The 24,092-nt window shown below is 36.0% G+C and overlaps 1 protein-coding gene across 1 annotated transcript in view; it reads right to left on the bottom strand.

Moving 5' to 3' along the window:
* The window catches only part of PPP2R3A (protein phosphatase 2 regulatory subunit B''alpha), a 190,248-nt gene that overhangs the window by 10,473 nt on the left and 155,683 nt on the right, over positions 1 to 24,092 (bottom strand). Inside the window, exons 9-13 of the mRNA XM_027845207.1 lie at positions 16,398 to 16,446; positions 13,429 to 13,518; positions 11,936 to 12,111; positions 11,247 to 11,365; positions 6,973 to 7,079 (exon numbers count right to left, since the gene is read on the bottom strand). Of these exons, the coding sequence (XP_027701008.1) occupies positions 6,973 to 7,079; positions 11,247 to 11,365; positions 11,936 to 12,111; positions 13,429 to 13,518; positions 16,398 to 16,446 (541 nt within the window). The remainder of the gene's footprint in view (positions 1 to 6,972; positions 7,080 to 11,246; positions 11,366 to 11,935; positions 12,112 to 13,428; positions 13,519 to 16,397; positions 16,447 to 24,092) is intronic.

Here is a 24,092-nt window from a genome sequence, read left to right as displayed (position 1 = left end):
GCTATGTGCCAGGTACTGTGCTTAGTACTGGGATTTAAAAAAAAACCCGAAAAACAGCAGACCCTACTCTCAAGGAACTCACAGTCTAATGGGACCTTGAGGCAACATATAAACAACTATGTATAAGTAAGCTATATACAGGAAAAGTTGAGAATAATCAACAGAAGGAAGGCATTAGAATTAAGTGGGGTCAGGAAAGGCTTCCCACAGAAGGTAGAATTTTAGTTGGAACATGGAAGGAAGCCAGGAGATGGAGATGAGGGGAAAGCATTCCAGGGATAGCCAGTGAAAATGCCCAGAGTGTCTTATATGAGAATAGCAAAGGAGGTCAGTATCAGTAGATTGAAGACTTCATGGAAGAGGAGGGGAGGAGTATAAGTGAGAAGACTGGAAAGGTTGGGGTGGTGGTGGAGATTATGAAGGGCTTTGAGTGCCAAGGACTTTTGTATTTGATCCTGTAGGTGATAGGGTGTTAATAGAATTTATTGAATGGAGGGGTGATATGGTCAGACCTGGAAGATCACTCTGGCAACTGAATGGAGGATGGGCTGGAGTGCAGAGAGACTTAGGGCAGGCCGCCCCACAAGCCGGCTATTGTAGTAATCCAGGTGTGAAGTGATGAAGGCCTGCACCAGAGTTGGGACAGTGTCAGAGGAGAGAAGGGAGTGTTGCAAAAGTGAAATTAACAGGCCTTGGCAACATATTGAATGTGGGGGAGAGGTGACTGAGGATGTGAACTTGAGGATAAGGATGGTGCCCTTTAGGTAATAGGGAAGTGGCAGGGGTGGGTGGGTGGGGAAGGCTCAGGAGGAAAGGTAATGAGTTCAATTTTGGACATATTGTGTTTAAGAGGTCTACTAGACATTTAGTTGGAGATGTAAGGCTGGAGGCTAGCAGAGAAATTAGGGCTGGATAAGAAGAGTTGAGAATCATCAGCACACACAGAGAGATGATAACTGAATCCATGGCAGCTGATGAAATAACCAAGTGAAATAATTCAGGAAGAGAAGAAGGCCCAGAACAAAGCCCTGAGGCACACCCATCAACGTGCCCAGGATGAAGATCCAGCAAAGGAGATTAAGAAGGGATGGTTTCACCAGCTGGAGGAGAACCATGTGATAAACAGTGTCAAAGGCTATGGAGAGGCTGAATCCAGAAGGATGAGGATTGAGAAAAGGCAATACGTTAGATAGTACTTAACACACTGTCAGTAAGTTTTGGTTGAATAAGTTCAGAAGCCGTACTGTAAAGAGGAAGAAAGGAAATGGAAGCACCTGTTGTAGATGGCCTTCTCAAGAAGTTTAGCCATAAAAAGGAAGAGAAACAGATATAGGATAATAACTAGCAGAGATGAATGGATCAAGTGAAGATTTTTTTAAGATGGAGGAAACATGGATGTAGGAAGTAGGGAAGCAGCCCATAGACAAGGATAAGTTGGGGGAGGGGGATGATGGAAGGGACAACCTACTACAGAAGATGGGACAGAACAGTATTTCAGCATGTAGAAGGATTTTTTTTTTTTTTGCAAGGAGAAAGGCCATCTCATCATGTGAGGCAAGTGATGATGTTCTCCAAGATGTTCTTATTATCAGGTGACATTTGTGATTACATTAACCTGTGAGACACTATGGAATCTCTATCAAAAGCTCAGCATGCTAGAAGTATAGGGCCTGTGCTGCTTAGGACTTAGATGTAAGGCAAAGTATTCCAGGTGAAGGGGATCATCTGGGTGTGTTTCAACCTCTGACATTTTGGGATGAGGCTATAGGGTGGGCCCATGTATGAGTTGAGTTTGGCTGGAGGGTCTAAATATGAGTTATTTACCTAATTAAGGATCATCGATCTGTCAATATTAATGGCATCTTAAAACAATAACAAGAGAAAGAGATATCTAACTTTGAAATATAATCCTAAATAAATTCTATCTTATGGAACTAGAAGCAAGGAATTATATAATTTATTTCATCTCAAAGATCTCTTCTAGTTCTAGTCAAAATACCATTTCACCAAAATTGTTGTTTTACATAAAGGGAAAACTAAAATGCCCAATTTTAAATTCTAGCTTCCCTGCTGACTTTTTGGAAAATCAGGTTCTTTGCACCTTAGTTTCCCAACTCAGAATAATCATACCTTTTCTTATACACTTGAAAACAAATTTATGTAAATATTTTGTTACAATTTTGCTTGAGAAAAATGGAAATGGATTGCTTAGTTATACAGCAATGTCAGAATGGAATTGCACTTGTTAATGTTTAACAAGTCCAAATGGAAAGACCTAGGGTGGATATGAGTAAGTTGCAGCAAATTACCAATGAAGAAAAGCAGTGTAAAAAGATCTCACTAAAGAAGAATAAGACCAGAGAAACGGTTGGGTAGGAAAAGACATGTTCCCATGGGAGTCATGCAATGTTAAGCACACTGGGTAGAATCTCCATAGAGAATGAGAGGACATAGAGAAGAGTCTCACAGGATGAGAAGGTGTGAATGGGTTAAATAACCCATAGTGTTTGAAGAAATAGCCATATTGGAGTCACTATGTGCAAACCACTGAGGACACAGAAATAAAATAGTGCTTGCCTTCAATGAGTTTATATTACTTTGGAGGAAATTTGATACCACCCCTTCATATTATTGTCCTATAGCTTTACTTCCTTTTTCAGCCAAACTCCTTGAGAAAGTTGTCTCCATTTATTGCCTCCACTTTCTTTCTTCTTTTCAGCCCTTTGTAATCAGACTTCCCAACTCATCACTCACCTGAAACTGCTTTCTTCAAAGTTACCAGTGATCTCAATTGCAGCATTTGATGGTCTTTTCTCAGGCGTCTTCCTTCTTGAACTTTCTGCTGCATTGGACACTGTTGACCACTCTCTTGAGTGTTTGTGACACTACTGTCTGATTTACTTTGACCTGTCTAACCATCCCTTCTAAAGTCTCTGTTGGTAGCTCATCATCCAGATCATTCTTTCCCCCACAAAGGGGGTACTCTTCAGCATTCTATCCTGAGACCTGTTATTCCTCTCTACTAGGGTTTCTTGAGTTCCTGAATTTGTTTTTAAGAAGTATTTTGATAATTGTATTTCAATTCCATTGATTTTATTTGTAATTCCTTGTATTTCATGCACTTAAAAATATTATTCCCAGAAGAGGCTGATGCACATAAAAGTTAACAACCTCTGTTCTATATTCTCTCTTGTGGTAATTTCATCAGCTCTCATAGGTTTTACTATCATCTCCTATCCAAATAATTTCCAGACATATACCCAGCACCAGTCTCTCCCCTGAATTTCAGTCCTCTGAAACTCATCATTTACCTATTGGGCATTTCAAACTTGATGTCCCAGAGACATCTTAAACTCAACATGTTTAAAACTGAACTCATTATCCTTTCCCCTAAACCTTATCCTCTTCCAAACTTCCCTATTTTTCCCAAAGACATCACCATAATTCCAGTGTCTCAAGTTTGTAGTCTTAAGAATTTTCCTAGACTAATCACACTTGCCCATCCCTTATCTAATCTGTTCCTAAATCTTGCTGTTTCCACTTCTACAACATATCTTGCATCCAAAATGTCCTATTTTGTCCACTCGTCATATATCACCTTAATGTAGGTCCTCGCCACCTCTTGCCTAGATAATTGCAACAACCTCCTAACTGGTGTCAAAAATCTTTTCTTGCTCCAGCCTATCCTACACACTGCTGTCAAAGTAACTGTCCTCAGACACAATTGTGCCAATGATTCTTACTTAAACTCCAGTGGCTTCCTTTTGCATATAGGATAAAACATAACCTTCTCCGTTTAGCTTTTAAATTATCTTTCCAGCCTCATTGGATATTATTTCCATGCTATAATCCAACCAAACTGGCCTTCTTTCTGTTCCTCATACACAACACTCCATCTCCCATTTGTCCTCCATGACTGGAATGTACTGTCTTATCTCTACCTCAGAGTCCTTTTCTTCACAGAGTTTAAGAAATAGCTCAAATGCCATCTTCTGCATTAAGCCTTTCCTGATTCTTCCATCTGTTTATTCTCTCTCCCAAACTACTGTATTTAACTACTTTGTATAATACATTTGCATTTTTTACTTCATGTTTATAGATTATATATTTTTATATCCATTTGTTGTTAACTATTTTGTATATATATTTGCATTTTTAATTTCATATTTAGATTATATATTTTTATACCCATTTGTTGTTTCCCCCACTAGACTGTAAGTTTCAATGTGAGTACGGAATGCTTCATTCTTTGTATTTGTATCCTAAGCACAGTAGCTGGCACACAGGAAGTAGATGATTAATAAATACATGTTGATTGAGGAATCACTGACAACTCAGAGGATTAGGAAAGTTTCCTCTATGAAGTAGCACTGAACTGAGACATGAAGGTAACTAAGGATTCTTCTTCTTTTTTTTTTTTGTATTATACATATTTTATTAATTAGGAAATTGATGCTCAGAGAAGGTTAAGTGACTGATGAACAAGGTCACACAGTAAGTGTGGGAAGTCAAGACTCAAGCTTAAGTCTTCTTATTGTAAGACCAGCACTCTTTCATCCCCAAGTTCCTAGCTATGAAATTCTGAGCTTAATAATAATAACAATAATAAATGGTTAGCATTTATATAGCACTTACTATGTACCAGGCACAATGCTAAGTGCTGTAACTAAGGATTCGAAGAGGTGAAGATAAGAAGGAAGCACATTTCTGACATGGGAGACAGCCTGGGCAAAGATATGGAGGTGGCAGATGAAACACTAAGTTTAGGGGAAAGCATGTATGTCAGTTTGTTTGGAATGTAGGATGAATTAAGGGGAAGAATGTGAAATAAGTCTGGAAAGAGAGAAAGGAGGCAGGTTGTGATAATCTTTATATGCCAAACAGAAGCATTAATATTTTAGCCTATAGACAATATGGAGGCATTGGGAACCTCTTGAACAAGGGTTGAAATGGTCAAAGTAGAATATCAATTTGTCAGCTATATGGAGGATGGAATGGGAAAGGGAGAGTCTAGAATTTGGGAAACTACATAGGCTTTTACAAAAATAAAGGTGAAAGGTGAATTAGGGTGGTGACTGAGTGGACAGAAGAAGACAGATTATGTTGTGAAAACAGAAATGATATGATTGTCTACTGAATGGATATGCAGCATGAGGAAGAGGAATCAGAAATGTCAGAGAGGTTGATAACCAGAAGGATGGGTGATACTGTCCTTAATAGAAATAAGGAAATTTGGAGGAGGTAAATTTGGGGGATGAGATAATGAGTTCCATTTTGGTAATGTTGAGTTTGAAGTATTTAGGAAACATCCAGGTTAGGTTCTGTAGTAAGCGTTTGGTGATCTGGGACTGGATGCCTGGAAAATTATTAGGGGTATAGATACACATATACATTTGTATACATATATATACATGTGTATGTGGTATATGTATATATTATATGTATATGTGTATATATATATATATGTATAGTTGTTCAGTCATTTCAGTTCTATCCAATTCTTTGTGACCCCATTTGGGGTTTTCTTGACAAAGATATTACAGGGTTTTGCTATTTCTTTCTCCAGTTCATTTTACAGATGAGGAAACTAAGGCAAACAGGGTTAAGTGACTTGCCCAGGGTCACACAGCTAAGTAAGTTATCTGAGGTCAGATTTGAACTTAGGTCTTCCAGACTCCAGGTCCTGTGCTCTATCCACTGTGCCACTTAGCTGCCATACACACACATACACACACGTACACGTACACATACATACATACATACATACATACACACACACAGGCGATTCTATATTCTACAAATGATTACATATATGTGTGTGTGTGTGTGTGTGTGTGTGTGTGTCTGCGTCTGTGTGTATTATATCATTTGTATGGAAATGAACCTATGAGAACTGACAGGATCACCAAGAAAGACAATATAGAAAAGATGACCTGGGACAGAGTCCAAGGGAGGGGGCATCCAGGAGGAGATAGTGGAAGAATTAATCAGGAACGTATAAAAGGACTGCTTGTAGCAGTGAGGTCCCAGTTCAGGTAAGATAAAACAAATTATGGGCAGCTAGGTGGCACAGTGGATAGAGCACCGGCCCTGAAGTCAGGAAGACCTGAGTTCAAATCCGACCTCAGACCAAACACTTGACACATACTAGCTGTGTGACCTTGGGCAAGTCACTTAACCCTGATTGCCTCACCAAAAAAAAAAAAAAAAAAAGATAAAACAAATTATGTAGTGAACTGCCTGGAGGAAAGTCAAGGCCACAGACATTTATTAAGGGCTTGCTATGTGCCAGGCACTGTGCTAAGTGTTGGAGATACAAAGAAAGACCAAAAAAAAAAAATAGTTCCTCCATTCAAAGAGGTCATAGTCTAAAAGGGGAGATAACATGCAAATAACTGTACAAAGAAGCCAGAGACATAGTAGAAGGGAGAAAATGTTAGGGAGAAGACCCTAGGAAATGGTCTAAATCCACAGGAAATTTGTTAATAGTACAATGGAGATTTCAGAGTATTTATGTTGTTCTGATACAGTCATAAAACCTAATTAGAGCAGAGAAGGGTGAATGTTCTTTGCTGCTACATAAATCTAAGCTTATAATATCTTTGCCAAAATTTATTCAGTATGGACAGAGGATTAGTATAAGCCTTAGGGGTAGGGAAGGGTGGGAGGGAATTCCCTTAGTTAGTATTGGGGGGAGCCTCAGATGCTGGTTGGGTTTCTAAGAGGAAATATAGCAAAAAAGGTAAAACAGGGCCTTCTACTTCAGGCAGGCTCCAGCTATGCTTTACAGAGGAGATATTTAGTAGATGCTTCTTGACTTCACTACCTACTTCCTTGCCATCCAGATAGCCTCCCCAAACGTTCTGCATGCCCTGCATCTCTAGAAGGCCATAGCTATGTAGGAGTTGTCATGAGGTCACATTTTGAGGAATAGCTGAAAAAATTCTGAAACATAGGGAGAATCCCACCTACCCTTCTTGTAACTGCTCATTAGCAGATTCCTCTGCAACAAGAATTTCATACTCCTCAGCAGCATATCTGTCCCAGTCAGAAGGTTCAGGGCTATCATTGTCAACATCCTGATTAAAAAGAAAAGAGACAAAATTAACGAAATAAATTTTAGACAAAGTATTCATGATGAAAACTAAGATACATATTTGAAGATAATGTGTTTTAGAATGAAAAATTATCCATCTGAAAAATGGATAAATATACTTCAACATGTATATGTTAGGTATATTCTTACATCAGAAAAATTAGTTATCAGTTCTACCTCCTGATTGGTTGTACTCACATTCCTCAGCTGAGAGAAAGCAAAACTTGAAAACAATGGATTACACAAATGAGAGATTGAAAAAAAGGATAAAAATACTTCTCACCAAACCATGACAGTAGAAATGTGTTGTGTTTCTCACCAACCGCATCATCTCCTTATAATTAATTTCTCAAAATCACTGAACGTTATTCCAACACTTTTGCAGAGTTGAATTTGTGTTTTGGAAGGCTTAATGCCAAAATGCTGGCCACGCAATGGTGAAGTAAAACCTTTAATGAGGATGACTTTTGTTAAACTGGCAATAAATCTTCCTTTATGTTCACCAAATAAATCTGCAAAATGTTAATTCTGAAGGTAGTCTGCATCCTCACAGCTATCTAAGTCACAGAATAGACAAGAGAGTTATTTTTAATGACTCCAGGCTCCTTCCTGAAACAAATTTCATCTTTTTAAATATCTGTATATTTCTAGTAATGCTACATGGCTAAAAGTCATAGAAAACCAAAGTCTCCAAAGGATGATGCAGGTCACCCAAAGTGTAATGAAAAAGTACATGGTGGATGAAAGCAGGCTTCAAAATACTGGCAATGAAGAACTGTGCAGAAGAAGCTTTATAGAGATACTATCAGAAATGTGTGAATGGAAATGAAGTTGGTCATATAAAAGAGCTAGGGATATAACCTATGAATAGCTTGTGTACTACATAAATCCATGCAAAGTAAAGAGATAGAGAAGAAGGTTCCCCTTCTGCTACTGATTTGATGCCCTGTGGAAATTTGTGGGAGGACGTGTGTAAGAATCTTAAAGGATGAGAATGCTTGGGTAGACTGTAATTTAGATTTTTGCAGTGAGTATCACATCAGTGAAATCATGAATCCATCAAAGTATTCAATTATCCTCTGAAGGAATTCTTAATTTTTAATCACCTTTAATCCAGCTTTGGCTGGATTCACACAATGCATTTCTCTATACTTCTGTACAAATATTTTTATTAAAAAAATAGCTTATTACTATAATTAGATCTTGAGGGACTGGATGTCTTTCTTTTATATTTAGTTAGTTCTCTCTAGTAATTCCTCTTGATTTCATTAACTTGGGTAAAATACTGTGTAGTCAGTGGTACTTGATAAAAATAAATGATGTGGTGATTTTGTATCACTGGAGAGAAATAGCTGCTTCAGTGAGATCAGATCTACCAAAGTTAAGATGGAGAATTGTGGGTGGGGTAGAAGTCTAGTTAGGTAGTTCTACAGTATCATTGACTACCCAAGGAATAGTAATTGATTTAAAGGAGTAAATATGAAGGATGATCTTTAGTGGAGTGCTGAAGGGCTGTTTATTTCACTTGAATAAAGATTTCATATAGCATGGTTATCAAATCTGCAAATTACACAAAATTAGAGGTGAGGACAATGATCACAATGGATGACAGATTGGAACAATGAGTTAAATCTAGTAAGATTATATTTAATAAATGTAAAATCCTACATCTGGAGTTCAAACTCCCCCCTCCCCCCCCAAAAAACAACAAACTACTCTACAGGTATAAGATGGTTGAGATTTGGCTAGATGATAGTTCATGTAAAAAGGGCTTATGGGATTTTAGTAATGTAATGGCAAGTGACAACCAAAAAAACCTAATGTGATTTTAGGCTACATTAACAGAAGAATAATGTCCAGCATGATTCTTAAAAAAACCAACTGTACATGAAAATTCAAAGGGTCTAACACAAACCAACCCCTTGTTCTTTTCTGTATGCTGAAATATGTTTGTTGATGACAGTTAACTTCACAATAAAAAAGAAAAAAAATTCTCTATCTTTTTTTTTTTTTAACTTTTAGGCAATTAGGGTTAAGTGACTTGCCCAGGGTCACACAGCTAGTAAGTGTCAAGTGTTTGGTCTGAGGCTGGATTTGAATTCAGGTCCTTCTGACTTTAGGGCCAGTGCTCTGTCTGCTGCACCACCTAGCTGCCCCTCCAAGTTATCTTAATTTGTATTTCTTGTTAGTGATTTGGAGCATTCTTTCATATAGTTGTTAATAGTTTGCAATTCTTTTAAGAACTGTTTGTTCGTATACCCAGGTTGTTTTAGTAAGTTGGGCTGGAAATGCTCTAATTACACATGTTGTCTTATCTTTAGTCCTTTTGTTAATTTAATATTTACTTTGACAACTAAGTTTGAAAGATTCTTCATAGAATTTCTCAAGTTCTACAACATTTCCAATGAATATTTACACATGGGTTTTCTTATATTCATAAGCAGTTTGCTGCAGTTTGCTTCAGTTTCCTTATAATTGTGAGTACTATAAGGTGAGATGAGCAAGTGTTTCATCAAATGATAATTTTCTTCCATTTTAGTACAGAACAAAATCAACTCTGACAACTCTTTTATTTGAATTTTTGGTGAGAACCTTTTAGCCACCTTTCCATGTAGTTTCAACATTAGACATACGTCTTCTACTTTCATTTATTACAAGGATACGTATTAAGGATATGGCTCTGTTCCTTCAGGAATATGTAAATTTGTTGATTGTTGGACAAAGGTTGCATGTTTACATGGAGTCTAAAAATTGTAATTCTTGGTGCTGTCTTTCCCCTTTTCTATTACCCTGCCATTGTGGAAGGAGGTTATAATGGACTGAGTCTATTTCGCATTTTAAATTTCATGGATTACTGTGGCCAAAAAAACAAAAACATCCTCTTCGGTGGCCAAGCTTCTGATGATGAGCTTCTCTGTACTTCATCAATAGCTTTTCCTGGGACAGTAGACATATTCTATCATTGGACTTACACTCAAACCTTTTCTAGTGTGGTAGAAACTGCCAAGAATGCATTCCACTCGTATACCTTTTAAGAACCCAGGGTTACCTCCATGCTACAGTGATGTACTAATGTGGTACTTGAATGTGCTGAGTTATTTTCACAACTTGATTCAATTGTTTTTTCATAATTCTTTTTAATTATGGAGGATAATCATCATCTGGACATAAAAATTAATTCCCAGGTTAATATCTATTTTATGCTATTTTTAGCATCTCCAAAGGTGTAAAATTTGTAGAGAATGCAAAACTTGTCTGAAAGACTTCAGAATGTTGTGACACTCATGGCAGTGATTTGGCTTTTTAGTTTCATGGTGTAGTGGAAAGAATATTGAATGACTGTCTAGTTTTGTGCCTTTGTCAATTACCAGTTGTGTGATCATGGACAAGTTGTTTCCTCTAGTTTCAATTTCTGTATGATGAGTTTTTTTTTTTTTTCTTTTTTTTCTTTTTAGGCAATTGGGGTTGTGACTTGCCCAGGGTGACACAGCTAGTGTCAAGTGTTTGGTCTGAGGCTGGATTTGAACTCAGGTCCTGACTTCAGGGCCGGTGTTCTATCCACTGAGCCACCTAGCTGCCCCCAAAGTTGTGGACTAGATAGATTGTAAGCTCTAAAATTCTTTGATAAGCCCATAGATATGAAAAACAAACAAAATATTATGAGGGATATTTTTTCCAAATCTCTTTTTGAAGCAACTTGTTCATAAGTTAACTTAAATAAATGTGGGCTTGCTGTCATGACAGATATTTTACGTGGACTTTCTACCTCCACCAATCTGACCTCATGCATGCTTTCAATCTGTGTGTTGATATGCTATGCTATGATATGATATGCTGCTTCTTTTAAGAAGAGGCTTCTCAGGATAGTTTTGAAACTAATGTGTTGAATTTATTACATGTATATTTAAAAAACCCAAGCTGTATGTAAGAGAATTTCAGTTTTACACATAGTCCTCTCTTCCTGTTCTTGTGGATATATGGTCAAGTTCAGAATAACAAAAATAAAAATTATTTTAAAAAAGAATATAGGTTTTTGGGGGCAAAGAAAAATTATATAATGTGACTCTAGGGCGCTTTCCAGGCCTAAATACATGATCCTATGATCTTATATCACATTGCTGGATGCAATAATATTAAATTATAACGATACCTTTTGCACTGCAAAGGGATCTCTCTGTTCATGGTCCAGGTATTTCTCCAGATTAAAGAAGGTGTCATAAAAAATATGAGCCATTCTGCATCTCTTCAGGTCTCTGAGAGTTATTTTGCCTGCATAAAGAGCAAGTCTGTAATATCAAATGCTTATCAAGTGAAAAAAATTTTGTCCAGTTTAAAAACAATATGTACATGTTTTATTGTTATAAAAATCCATTTTTTCCTGATAGAACATTTATTATAAATGATTTAGTTCATACTTACATTGTATTAGAAATGCTAACTTTGGTAAAGAATACATGAAAGACCTCTCTGCCCCCAATAAACTTATATTTTAAGGAAGAATCTGAGTTAAACAATTTAGGGTTGTTTTGGGTTATGACATTCAACATAGGCATTCTATAAAGTTTGGCGCAGTAGAAAGAATGATAGGTTCAAAATCACAAGACATAAATTTGGATTTTTGCTTTTCTCTAATGTAAACCGGAACCCATGATTTAGCTTTTCTGAGCTCCAGTTTCCTCATCTGCAAAACAATTTATGCTATTTACCTTTCAGGACTGTTGTAAAGCTTAAATGCAATAATGTATGTAAAGAATTTTGAGAATTTAAAAAATTATATAAACATCTATTATTACTAGTTAAAACTGTCAATGGACAGGGTGTACAATAAATCGGTATTACCATCAAGTTCTGGCTTCACCAGGTCAAGCATCTGGCAGAGCAAGTCATGGAATGGCAATGGTTCAATGCCCATGGCTTCCATCCTTTCACACTGTTCCTCATAGAAGTATTCAAGTTCGTACATGGAGAGCACACCATCCCCATCCAAATCCATGCAGCGGAACCAATATTCAATGCTAGTGAACAAAGAAACATCACTTTTTTGTAATATAAAATATACTGCTTTATAGCATCAATTTCTGAAGTATTCAATGTTCTTTGTTAATTTATTTATATTTCTGCACACACAAAATTATAACGCAGGAATTTGGAATCTTTAAGCAAGGAACAGTGTTCCATAGGAAAAACAATTAATTGAGAATCACATAAGTAAAAAGCAACTTAATTTAGCTTTTAAAAGAGTAAATTAAAATGTTTTAATATTATGAATAGGCAACAATTAAAAATACAAAATGATGAAGTATATTATTCAGTTTTATGTAACTATTTAAAAGATTTAAATTCCACAAATGTTTTAAAACTCTCACCTCATTTCTAGTTGAGAGTAATAAGTATAAAAGTAATTAATACACATGTTTTTGTAGAGGAAAAAGTCTACTTTCATGTAATAATGGCATTTTCTGGCCTTTTACAGGATATTGCTCTTAAAAATGTTTAAAATTGTGTTTTGTTTTTATATGATATAGGCAAAAACAGAATCTACAGACATTGTAAAAGAAATAAAATCTGCATTATACATTATTCTGTTTCCAGACCAGCCACTTTCTTTTCATTTGCACTATGTCTGGGCCACTGGACTTTGCCATCTACCCTGCCTGATGCTGCATCTTCTTGGGAGACTCAGTCCTCTCAGTTTTGAATCTCTTACCCTGAGGATTTGGTGGTTGTGATTGGTGAATTCCTCATGTGGCCTCCTCTATTTAGCTAGCCCCAGCTGTGATTCACAATCCACTTGGACCATTATTTTGGGCTATTCATGTTGCCTGCCTCTGCAGATCACTAGATCACTAGACTTTGACATCTCTCCTAACAACCCTCGCACCCCTTTCTGGATTTGGAACTGTAATCAAAACAGTTTTGATCTTGCTAATGCAAAGCATTTGCCAATTAAGTCCCCTATCATAATCCCCTGACATCCCAACCAAACCTCCCACCCTCACCATTATTCGGTTGTGTTTTTGTTCTCTCTAAAGTTCCTTGAAGGTAAGAATTCTCTCACTTTGTACTTGTAGCCTTAGCAAAGTACTTAGCACAAAATAACTACTTTACAAATGCTTTTTCATTCTTTCATACCCAATTCCCTATGCAAGTGAATGGTCTCTGTAGAAATGTTTTTGATTAGTTTCTTATTAGGATGGGTAGTCAAATATATTCCAATATATTGTTTTGTTTCTCTTTCAAGTAATTTCAAATACAGTGCTTCAGCATGCTTCAACTCTAAAATTGTGTTAAGCACAATAAGGTAGCACAGAAAGGTAACTTAGAAATCATACCTTGTCAGATTTCTTTTGTCTTCTTCAGAGATCAGAAACCATACAAAATCTGCATAGCTCATTCTTCCCTCTTTTTGCACGACATTCCCCCTAAAAAAGATATGTAAGTGAAATTTTCAAAGCAGTACCTTGGATAAATTCGGTGGGATGACATTCAGAAGTCACAGTAACATTTTTCTGTGGAAGGTTTGTGTTTCAGGAACATTTAAATTAGCGAAATGGATATACTTTAGGTTAATGTTCCAATGAGTGGTTTAATCTATTTGCTAAGACTTAGAAATTAAAATTCATAGGCATTTGCAAATATTAAATTCTAAAGAAAAAACAGTCCTTTTAGAGCCAAATCATATGCAGTATAGACCACTATTTCTTTCTTTCCTTCCTCCTTTCCTCTCTTTCTTTTGCATTTTCTATGGGGTGAAATAAAGGCTGCTTAACTCAATATGCATTTGGTACCTTGAATGCTAGTACAAAGAAAGAAAATGACTTTGGAGTGGGCCCCTAAGATTGGAACTAGTCCATATAAGTGCAGTCTTGGGGGTCCTGGGCCATGGGTTACAAGGATATTTAACAAGGCCGTCCATATAAGAAGGGGCTACCTCAAACAATTTGGTTCACTCTCACTGGAGATTTCAAGTGGAGGCTGGATGGCCATTTGTCATCCATCTTGGTCAGGTATAGGTGGGAAAATGGACTCTGCAATAGCTTTTAACTCTGATTCTGTAAATAAAATTTTTTTAAAATTGAATTTGAGTAATGGGGCTGGGTCAGTACTTATCCCTTCATACTTTCTTACCTAGTGCTCCTTGTTAATAAAGATCATCTATGGAAAAGACTATAGTGAATTGGCTTAGAAAGAGGCTGACCATAACTGTAGCTCTTTAAATATTCCAAAGGGAAGATTAGCCCACTGTAGTTAACCAGACTCTCATGTCCTTCTGAGGTTGTGAAGGTTAAGAGCAATGGTTCTAGAGTTTCAAAAAAGAAAAGCACATTTAAGAGTAGGTTGATAACAAAAGCCACCAAGATAACTAAAAAGAGAAAATAAGTACAATAAGGAGTAACACTTCTTTTGATGGCCCCTTTCAGATGAGCTACTCTCATTTTTGTGCAGAGCAGAGCTCTGCTGGATGCTCTCTCTTCCATGGCTCTTTGTGGCAATACTCTCTCTTTTCCTTATTCCTATCCATTCACTCCTTGATCTCTGATGGATGATCATTCAGATCATAAACCTCAACTGTGTACCCTTTTTCCTTCATTCTCTAAACTAACAGTGACCTCATCAACTTACATGGGTTTAATTCTCATCTTTATGCTAAAGATTGCTAAGTCTACATATGCAGGCCTAGTTTCTGTAAATCAACAAGTATCTTTTAAGTACTCACTATGCATCCAGTACTGTGCTAGGCATTGGGGATATAAGTGCAAATAAACATTATTTTATTAAACATAAAATACTGTCTCTCCCATTAGAATGTAGATGTACTCCTTAGTACATCTACATTCTAATGGGAGAGACAATAAATGTTTATAAAAATATATACAGCCCAGAATGGAAGCTTCTTGAAGGCAGGGACTATTTTATTATAGTCTTTATATTTCCAGTTCCTAGTACAATGTCTGGTATATAGTAGGTGCTTAATAAAATCTTGTTTACTGACTGAAAAAATATAGCCTAAATATAAAGTTAAACAGAAATATATACAAAATGATTAAATATAAAGTAGTTCAGGAAGGAACGAGGGGAACTGGGTGGCGCAGTTGATAGAGTGCTGGGCCTGGAGTAAGGAAGACTTGTCTTCCTGAGTTCAAATCTGCCTTCAGACTTTTACTAGCTGTGTGACCCTGGGACAGTTATTTAACTCTGTTTGCCTCAGTTTGCTCATCTGTAAAATGAGCTGGAGAAGGAAATGGCAAACCATTCCAATATCTTTTCCAAGATAACCCCAAAAGGGGTCATGAAGCATCAGATACAACAGAAAATGACTGAACAACAACAAATCTCTATGACCTCAGTTATAAATTCTTCTTTTTGGCATTTGAAATCATAATTTGACCTAATCTACTTTTCTAGTTTTATCCATATCACATAATTTTATGTGTAGTTTTTGTTTTTCACACATGGCACAACATCTCCCAACTGCATGCCTTGTCATAGAAAGTGCTTCCTTGTCACCTCTACCTCTTAGAAATCTAGTTTCCTTAAAAGCTAAGCTCACCTTCTATGTGAAGCCTTTCCTGATTTCTCCAGGTTTAAGTCCATTCCTTCAACAAATAATCTTGTTTTTATTTTGAACATAGTTTCTATATTGTGTTACGTGTATATGTTGTTTCTCCCCTACATTACTCTCTCATAAAATGTCAGCTTGAGGGTAGGGACTGTTTCAACTTTGTATTCCCAGTATGGTGTCTGGCACAGAGTAGACACTTAATAAATGCTTGTCAACTGTTGACTGATTGAACCCTGGATAGAACTGAAACAAATTATATGATACCTGTTTTCATTAGGTATTTATGATAAATATTTTTGGACACGAATTGAGCCATAGTTATGGACCTGTTATAACGAGGTCCTTGCTCCATTATTAGCAGTTTACTATTTAAGTGATGCTTTTTCTTTAGTAAAATTTAAAATTCTTTAATTTCAGATGTAGAATAGATAGAGTAAGTTAGGCGGGGAAGGAAATATGGGGAGCAAACAGACTCAACATTAAGAATAATGAAAATTTCCCTATAAACTTTTATTTATTGCTTAACATATTTAAAGAAATCTAAAGAAATGTAGTCCAATATTTTATCTTCGAAAATATCGATGAGAAAAGAAGTAGGATACTTTTCCTCACAACATGGCACTATGGATATTGAATGGCTGTTACTGTTCTGACTGTTGCCACATTATTCTTTCCCAAATTCAATCAACAAGAATTTGTAAAAAGTGCTTAATAAAATCCCTGAGGTTATTTTCTTACCTTGTCACTGCTCCGGAAAATATTCTTTCAATAATCCTATTTGATGATGCTGAAAATGATTGAAGAACAGAAACAGAAACATATTTTTTATGATCCACACTTTCATAAATCTATTTTCATCTTGCTGCAGAATTGTAGATTGTGAAAGCATCGTAGACAAACTGTAACACTTCTCTGTTATTGGTAAAGGCTTCAAGTTAAACCCTAACAACCATCTTTAATGAGAACACGATTAGACCTACAAGCCCATTCTCTTACAACTCAAACTCCTAATCAAAGATCGTTATTTAAGGATCAAAACATCATCATGGAAAACTGGGCAGACTGAAGAAGGCAGGCATGTGTGTATTATGACTGCAGTAATATTGGGATATATACCAATATTTATGTTGAGGAACACACAAAGGACCTTGTCTAACATAGCTAATTATTAACTCTGGCACCTAGTAATTATGAACCCATTGGTAAAAAGAATGGTATTTTTTCATTCTTTAGCATGAAATATCTTTCATGAAAGTTCTTTCTTGAAATATCACTCATCATGAATGAGTAAAAAAAAAAAAAGAGACAATACACAGTATATTTATGCAGGATTTTCACCCTATCTATTTCCAAAAGATCTTGATATAATATTAAAACAATACAACTTAATGTATTTAAAGACAAAACAGGAGGCCATCTAAAGAAAGAAGAAATAGATGTGTTCAGGTTTCATAACTGAGTAGATTGGCAATACATGCACAATAAATTTGATTCTAGGTTTTTTGATTGCTAAGGGAAAGATGTCTGTGACTTAATTTTTGCTCTTTAACAAGAGAAAGCACACATCAGAAATATTATTTTCCAAGAATTAAACTTGGGCAGGAATTTGTAGAAGGGGTCCTTGGACAGACATTTAAAAGCATATGGAATATAACAAAAATGACAATTCTGCCTCAACTAATGCTCTTATTTAATGTCATTCCAATTAAACTACCAAAAAGTATTTTATTGAGCTAGAATTCAAAGGAATTAATAAAAAAAATGTAAAGGAAGGAGGTTTAGCAGTACCAGCTCTTAAACTACATTAAAAAGTGGTAATTATCAAAACTATCTGGTACTGGCTAAGAAATAGAAAAGTGGATCAGTAGAAGTAGACATACAAGAGGAGACATACAAGACAGAGTAGTAAGTGATTATAGTGACCTTGTGTCTGACAAAGTTAAAGATTAAAGCTTCTGGGATAATAATTCACGGTCTGGTAAAAATTGTTGGGAAAACTAGAAAGCAATCTGGCAGAAATTGAGTATAGATCAATATCTCACATTATTTACCAGGATAAGGTGAAATCTAGATCTAGCTATAAAGAGAGATATCATAAGCAAATTAGAAGAATATGGAACATATTACCTATCAGACTTAGGAATAAGAGAAGAATTTATGAATAAAAAAGAGATAGAGAGCATTGTGAGATATAAAATGGATAGCTTTGATTATATTAAAATGGTTTTGTACAAATAAAACCAATGTAGCCAAGATTAGAAAGAAAGCAGAAAATGGAGAAAAAAATTATAGACAGTTTCTCGAATAAAGGTCTCATATTTTAAACATATAGAGAACTCTGTCAAATTTATAAGAATATGAGTCATTCCCCAATTGATAAATGGTCAAAGGATATAAACAGGCAGTTTTTTAATGAAGAAATCAAAGATACATGTGTGTATATATATATATATATATATATATATATATATATATATACACAAAGAGTCATATGAAAAAATACTTTAAATCATTACTGAATTAGAGAAATGCAAATTAAAACAACTTTGAGATATTATCTCATACCTATGAGATTGGCTAAAATGACAGAAGAGGAAAATGACATATTGGAGGGGATGTAGAAAAATTGGGACACCAATACAGTGTAGGTGGGACTGTGAATTGATCCAACCATTTTGAAGAGCAAGGTGGAATTATGCCCAAAGAGTTATTAAACTGTGCATACCCTTTGACCCAGCAATACCACTATTAGGTTTGTTTCCCAAGGTGACCAGGGAAAAAGGAAAAGAACCTATATGTTCTAAAACATTTACAGCAGCTCTATTTGTGGTGGCAAAGAACTGGAAATTGAGGGGATGCCCATCGATTGGGGAATGGCTGAACAAGCTGTGTTTTTTTTTTGTTTTGTTTTACTTATTTTATTCTGCATCAGCTTATACAAATTTTCCCATGTTTCTCTAAATTCCTCATATTTATAATTTTTAAACTGCAAATCACTATTACATCATATTAACATATTATAGAATTTTTTCCCACAAGTCCTGAATCAAGAGACACTTGGTTTGTTTACATGTTTACTCCCCTACCACAAAGAGTTTGCAAATAGTTTGGCGTATATTGGATCTTTGTTTCTGGCTTTGATTACCTTGGGGTAGATGCAGGGATGTGCTTATAAATGTTTAACGATCGGCTTTGTGGAGAATAAAAGTACCCATCAGAATGCACTTTTAAGTTTAATCTGCATCATTAACATTTTCTCCATTACTTTCTTTAGCCTAAAAACTGAGAAAACAATAAACCAAGCCCTGATTTTTGCAGTTTGCTGACTTCGGGGGTACAAATGCTCACACTAAAAATTAACAATTGGCCATCTTGAGCTAGTACAAGCTGGCTCCGGTTCACTACTTGGTACATGTCCAGTAGCGGGATCACTGGTTGAGAGGTATGGAGGCGGTTAGCCCCCTCATTTTTTTTGCATAAATCCAAATTTATGAATAGTTATAGACCAATTCACAATCCCCCCAATAGTGTTTTAGTGTACTTGTCTTCCCACAGCCCCTTTAACATTGACCAATTTTGCTCAACTTTGCCAAATTGCATGTTATAAGGCAAAATTAACCAATCATTTCTTTGACTATGAGTGATTTGTAACGTTTCCAAATGGCCATGTGTAGTTTATAATTTTTTGAAATCTATTTGTTAAGATCCTTTGACCACTTATCTATGAGAGAATGACTCTTGATGTCATGCATTGTGTCAGTTCCCTATATATCATGAAGTGTCAGGTTTAACAACAATGACTGATATAAATGTTTCTTTCATCCTACAATTCTCCTTTCATTCTACATTCATTAATTTTATTGGTGCAAAAGCCTTTTGATTTTATGTAACCAAAATTAGCTCTTTTGTCTTTTATGATCTTCTCTGTCCCTCCCTTGGTTAAGAACTATCCTCTCAGCCATATGTGGTAGGCATATCAACTTAACTGGAGGAAAGGAGATTGTCCTTGGGTTTTGGTTGATTGGGGCAGTAGGGTTTGAATTACTGGTTTGTCTTCTTTGCCTCTTGAAGAATAAAAGTTCCAGCCTATCAATCAATCAAAATGTATTAAGAACTTACTATGAGGCAGGCATTGAGCTAAAGTACAAAGAATGAAATAATCTGTGGTTGCAATGAGTTTACATTCTAATGAGGGGAGACAGTAAGTACACATAAACATATTCAGCAGAAATATAAATTTAATAAACATATACGAAGCAGTTAAAAACAAGGTAGTTTGGGAGGGAGGACACTAGTGATCACAGGGATTAGGAAAGGCTTCATGCAAAATACAGTGTTGCATCTTTAAAGGAAGAGAAGTACTCAATGAAGTAGAGGTAAGAAGGGAATGTATTCTAAGCATGAAGGTCAGAGGCACAGGCAGGGAGACTCCATGGAGAGGAAGTTTCTGTGAGTAAGGAACACAGACAATATGCATTTTTTTGGATGAAAGTTGTTGGAGTACATTGCAGAAAATATGTCTGCTGCAGCTGGAAAGGCAAGTTATTTTGTTTTTGTTTAGTTGTTTCAGTAGTGTTTCACTCTCTGTGACCCCATTTGGGGTTTTCTTGACAAGGATACAAGAATGGTTTGCCATTTCCTTCTCTAGCTCATTTAATAGATGAGGAAACTGAGGCCAACAGGGTTAAGTGACTTGCTTAGGGTCACACAGCTATTAAGTGTCTGAGGCTGGATTTGAACTCAGGTCTTCCTCATTCCAGGACTGGCAATCAGTTTGCTGTGCCATAGAACTCTAAAAGCTAGGGTCCGAGAGTCCCTCCTTACATTCTAATTTCCAGCCTGAAGCACTTCACTGCCCAGCCCTGAATATTTGGTGTTTTTATTTACAAAGATTTTGTGGTTAAATTCACTGTTAATGTGGGAGGAAGGTTGTGAGGAAGAAAGGCAGCCATGGTTCACTGGACAGTCAGATAGAGGATCCTAGAAGAATCCTGTGACTGGAGCCTTGTTAGGGATATGAAGAGAACCCTCTTAGTGGTATAGGATGCCAAGTCTCATTTATCCTGTAGCTTGATGGATGCTTAAGGAGACTAAGAGGGAAAGTAAAAAAAATGGCAAAACTTATAAATAATTTTTAAATCTTATTAATGGTTTTAATATTTGCCATTGTAAGGAAAATAAAATAAATCGTCCTCCCATGGCCTAGAGGTAAATGATTTGATTTTTAAAGCTTGTGCCTTGAATCTAGTAACAGCACAAGTGAAAAGGGCAAAGTTTACAGGAATAGGTACTGATAATACATATAATGACATATACACACTATAGTTGGGAAGCAGGAACTCTGACCCAGAGGTTTCCCTGAAGAACAAAATAAACCCTATTAGGATTACGGCTATAAGGGAAGAGAATGAAGCAAGTGAAGATGAGGTATGGAAGCAGAGCCAATGGGAAGAGAGCCTCTGAGGTACCTCGCTAGTACCTCTAGGGATGCTACATTCTGAGGAGGAGCCAAGTAGAAGGCCTTTACCACCAAAGAACTTGAAAGGTTGTAGAAGTTTAGAGCAAGTTAATGAATCATTAGAAGAACTGTTAATGAGGGTGTGGTCTAATGGGGAAAATGTAGGTTTTTGTCAGGTGCAGAGTAAAATCAACTTGGAAATCTTACAGAGCCTTTGCCCTTGAAAAGTAGGCTGAACCAGTTAGTGGCCTTTTGTCTCTTTTTAGATAGCTAAAGTGGGTAGTTTTGCATACTTGGCCCCACAAAACTGAATTCACTATGCAGCTGGCTCCCTAATGGGCTCTGTGAAAAAGGGAGTGAAACTGATAACAATAACAATGATGATGATGAAGATGATGATGGGAGTGAAATTAATAATAATGATGATGACTATGATTATGAGAGCTGACATTTATATAATGCTTTAAGTTTTGCAAAGTGCTTTATATTTATGCTACTACATTTCATATCAATGACCTTGTGAGATAGGTGCTATTATTATCCTTCTTGTACAGAAGAGGGAACTAAGTGTTAGGTGGTTTAACTAAGGGACTAAGAGTCAAATGGTCAACAAAATCAAAAGAATGAAAAAATAGAAGAAAATGTGAGATATTTCATTGGAAAAACAATTGACCTGGAAAACAGATTGAGAAGAGATAATTTAAGAATTATTGTACTACCTGAAAGCCATAATCAAAAAAAGAGCCTAGACAGCATCTTTTAAGGAAAACTGCCTCAATATCCTAGAACCAGAAGGTAAAATAAAAATTGAAAGAATTCACTGATCACCTCCTAAAAGAGATCCCAAAATGAAAACTCTCAGGAATATTATAAGCCAAATTCCAGGGCTCCCAGGGCAAGAAGAAAATACTACAAACAGCTAGAAAGAAACAATTCAAATATTGTGGAGCCAGAATCAGGATCATACAAGATTTAGCAGCTTCCACATTAAAGAATCAGAGGGTTTGGAATGTTATTCTAGAAGGCAAAGGAGCTAAGATTACAACAAAGAATCCAGCAAAACTGGGTACAATCTTTCAGTGGGAAAAATGCATATTTAATGAAATAGAGAATTTTTAAGCATTCCTGATGAAAAGACTAGAGTTGAATAGAAAATCTGACTTTGAAATACAAGACTCAAGAGAAGCATAAAAAAGTTAAATATGAAAGAGAAATAAGGGAATAAGTAAGGTTAAACTGTTTACATTCCTATATGGGAAGATGATACTTGTAACATCTAGGAACTTTATCCTTATTAGGGCAGTTAGAAGAAGTATACATAGCACAGAGGCACAGGTGTGAGATGACTATGATGGGATGATTTAAAAAATAAAATTAGGGGGCAGCTAGGTGGCACAGTGTACAGAGCACTGGCCCTGGACTCAGGAGGACCTTAGTTCAAATTGAGCCTCAGACACTTGACACTTACTAGCTGTGTGACCCTGGGCAAGTCACTTGACCCAATTGCCTAGCAAACAATAACAAAACAAAAACAAAAACAAAAAAATAAAATGAAGGGGTAAGAAAGAGGGATGTACTGGAAGACGAAGGAAAGGAGAGGAAGAATGGGGAAATTATTTTACATAAAAGGGGTGTAAGAGGAAGAGCTTTTACAATAAAGAGGAAGATGGTTGGTGTTTGTGGGCAATGCCTGAATCTTACTCTCATTAGCATTGACTTAAACAGGAAATAACATACACACTCAATTGGGTATAGAAATCTGTCTTACACTATCATTACAGGAAAATAGGAGGGGAGGAGAAGAAGAAGAAAAGGAGGAGGGCTGATAGAAAGGAGGGTGGGTTAAGGAAGGCAATGGTCAGAAGGAAAACAGACTTGAAGGGGGGCAGGGTAAAAAATGAGAGAAGGATAAACAGGGAGAAAAATAGGACGGAGGGTAACACACAGTTAATAATCCTAACTGTGAATGTGAATGAGATGAACTCACCCATAAAATGGAAGCAAATAGTAGAATGGATTAAAAAAAACAGAATTCTACAATATGTTGCTTACAACAAACACACCTGAAACAAAGGAACATGCACAGAATAAAAATGAGGGCCTGGAGCAGAATCCATTATGCTTCAGCTGAGGTAAAAAGAGCAGAGATAGCAATCATGATCTCAGACAAAGCAACAGCAAAAAACAGACTAAATTAAAAGAGATAAGCAGGGAAAAAGTACCTGAAACAATTAAATAATACCAATACTAAACATATATTCACCAAATGGCAAAACATCCAATTTCTTAAAGAAAAAGTTAAATGAGTTACCAGAGGAAATAGACCATAAAACCATACTATTGGAACTCAACTTTCCTCTTTCAGAACTAGATAAATCTAACCATAAGATACATAAGATGTTAAGGAGATGAATAAAATTTTAGAAAAGTTAAATATAATAGAATTCTGGAAAAAACTGAATGGAAATAGAAAGGAGTATACCTTTTTCTCAGCTGTACATGGCACATTCACAAAAACTGACCATGTTTTATGACATAAAAACCTCACAACCAAATGCAGAAAAGCAGAAATATTAAATGCCTCATTTTCAGATCATAATGCAATAAAAACTATATTCAATGAAGGCCTATGCAAACATAAACTGAAAATTAATTGGAAACTAAATCATCTAATCCTAAAGAACGAGCAGGCCAAAGAATAAGTTGTAGAAAGAATAATTTCATTAAAGAGAGTAACAACAATGAGACAACATACTAAAATTTATGGGATGCAGTCACAGTAGTACTTAGGGAAATTTTCTATCTCTATTAGCTTACATCAATAAAATAGAGAAAGATCAGATTAGTGAGCTGAGCTTTCAATTAAAAAATTAGAAAAAGAACAAATTAAAAATCCCAAATTATACACCAAATTGGGAATCCTGAAAATCAAAAGACTGATTAATAAAATTGAAAGTAAGAAAACCACTGAACTA

Source organism: Vombatus ursinus, unplaced genomic scaffold (genome assembly GCF_900497805.2).
Source record: "Vombatus ursinus unplaced genomic scaffold, bare-nosed wombat genome assembly UNPS02014959.1, whole genome shotgun sequence".
In the NCBI taxonomy this organism is placed as follows: domain Eukaryota; kingdom Metazoa; phylum Chordata; class Mammalia; order Diprotodontia; family Vombatidae; genus Vombatus; species Vombatus ursinus.
Note: the sequence above shows the minus strand (reverse complement) of the source record. Positions and strands in the feature narration are given on the sequence as shown.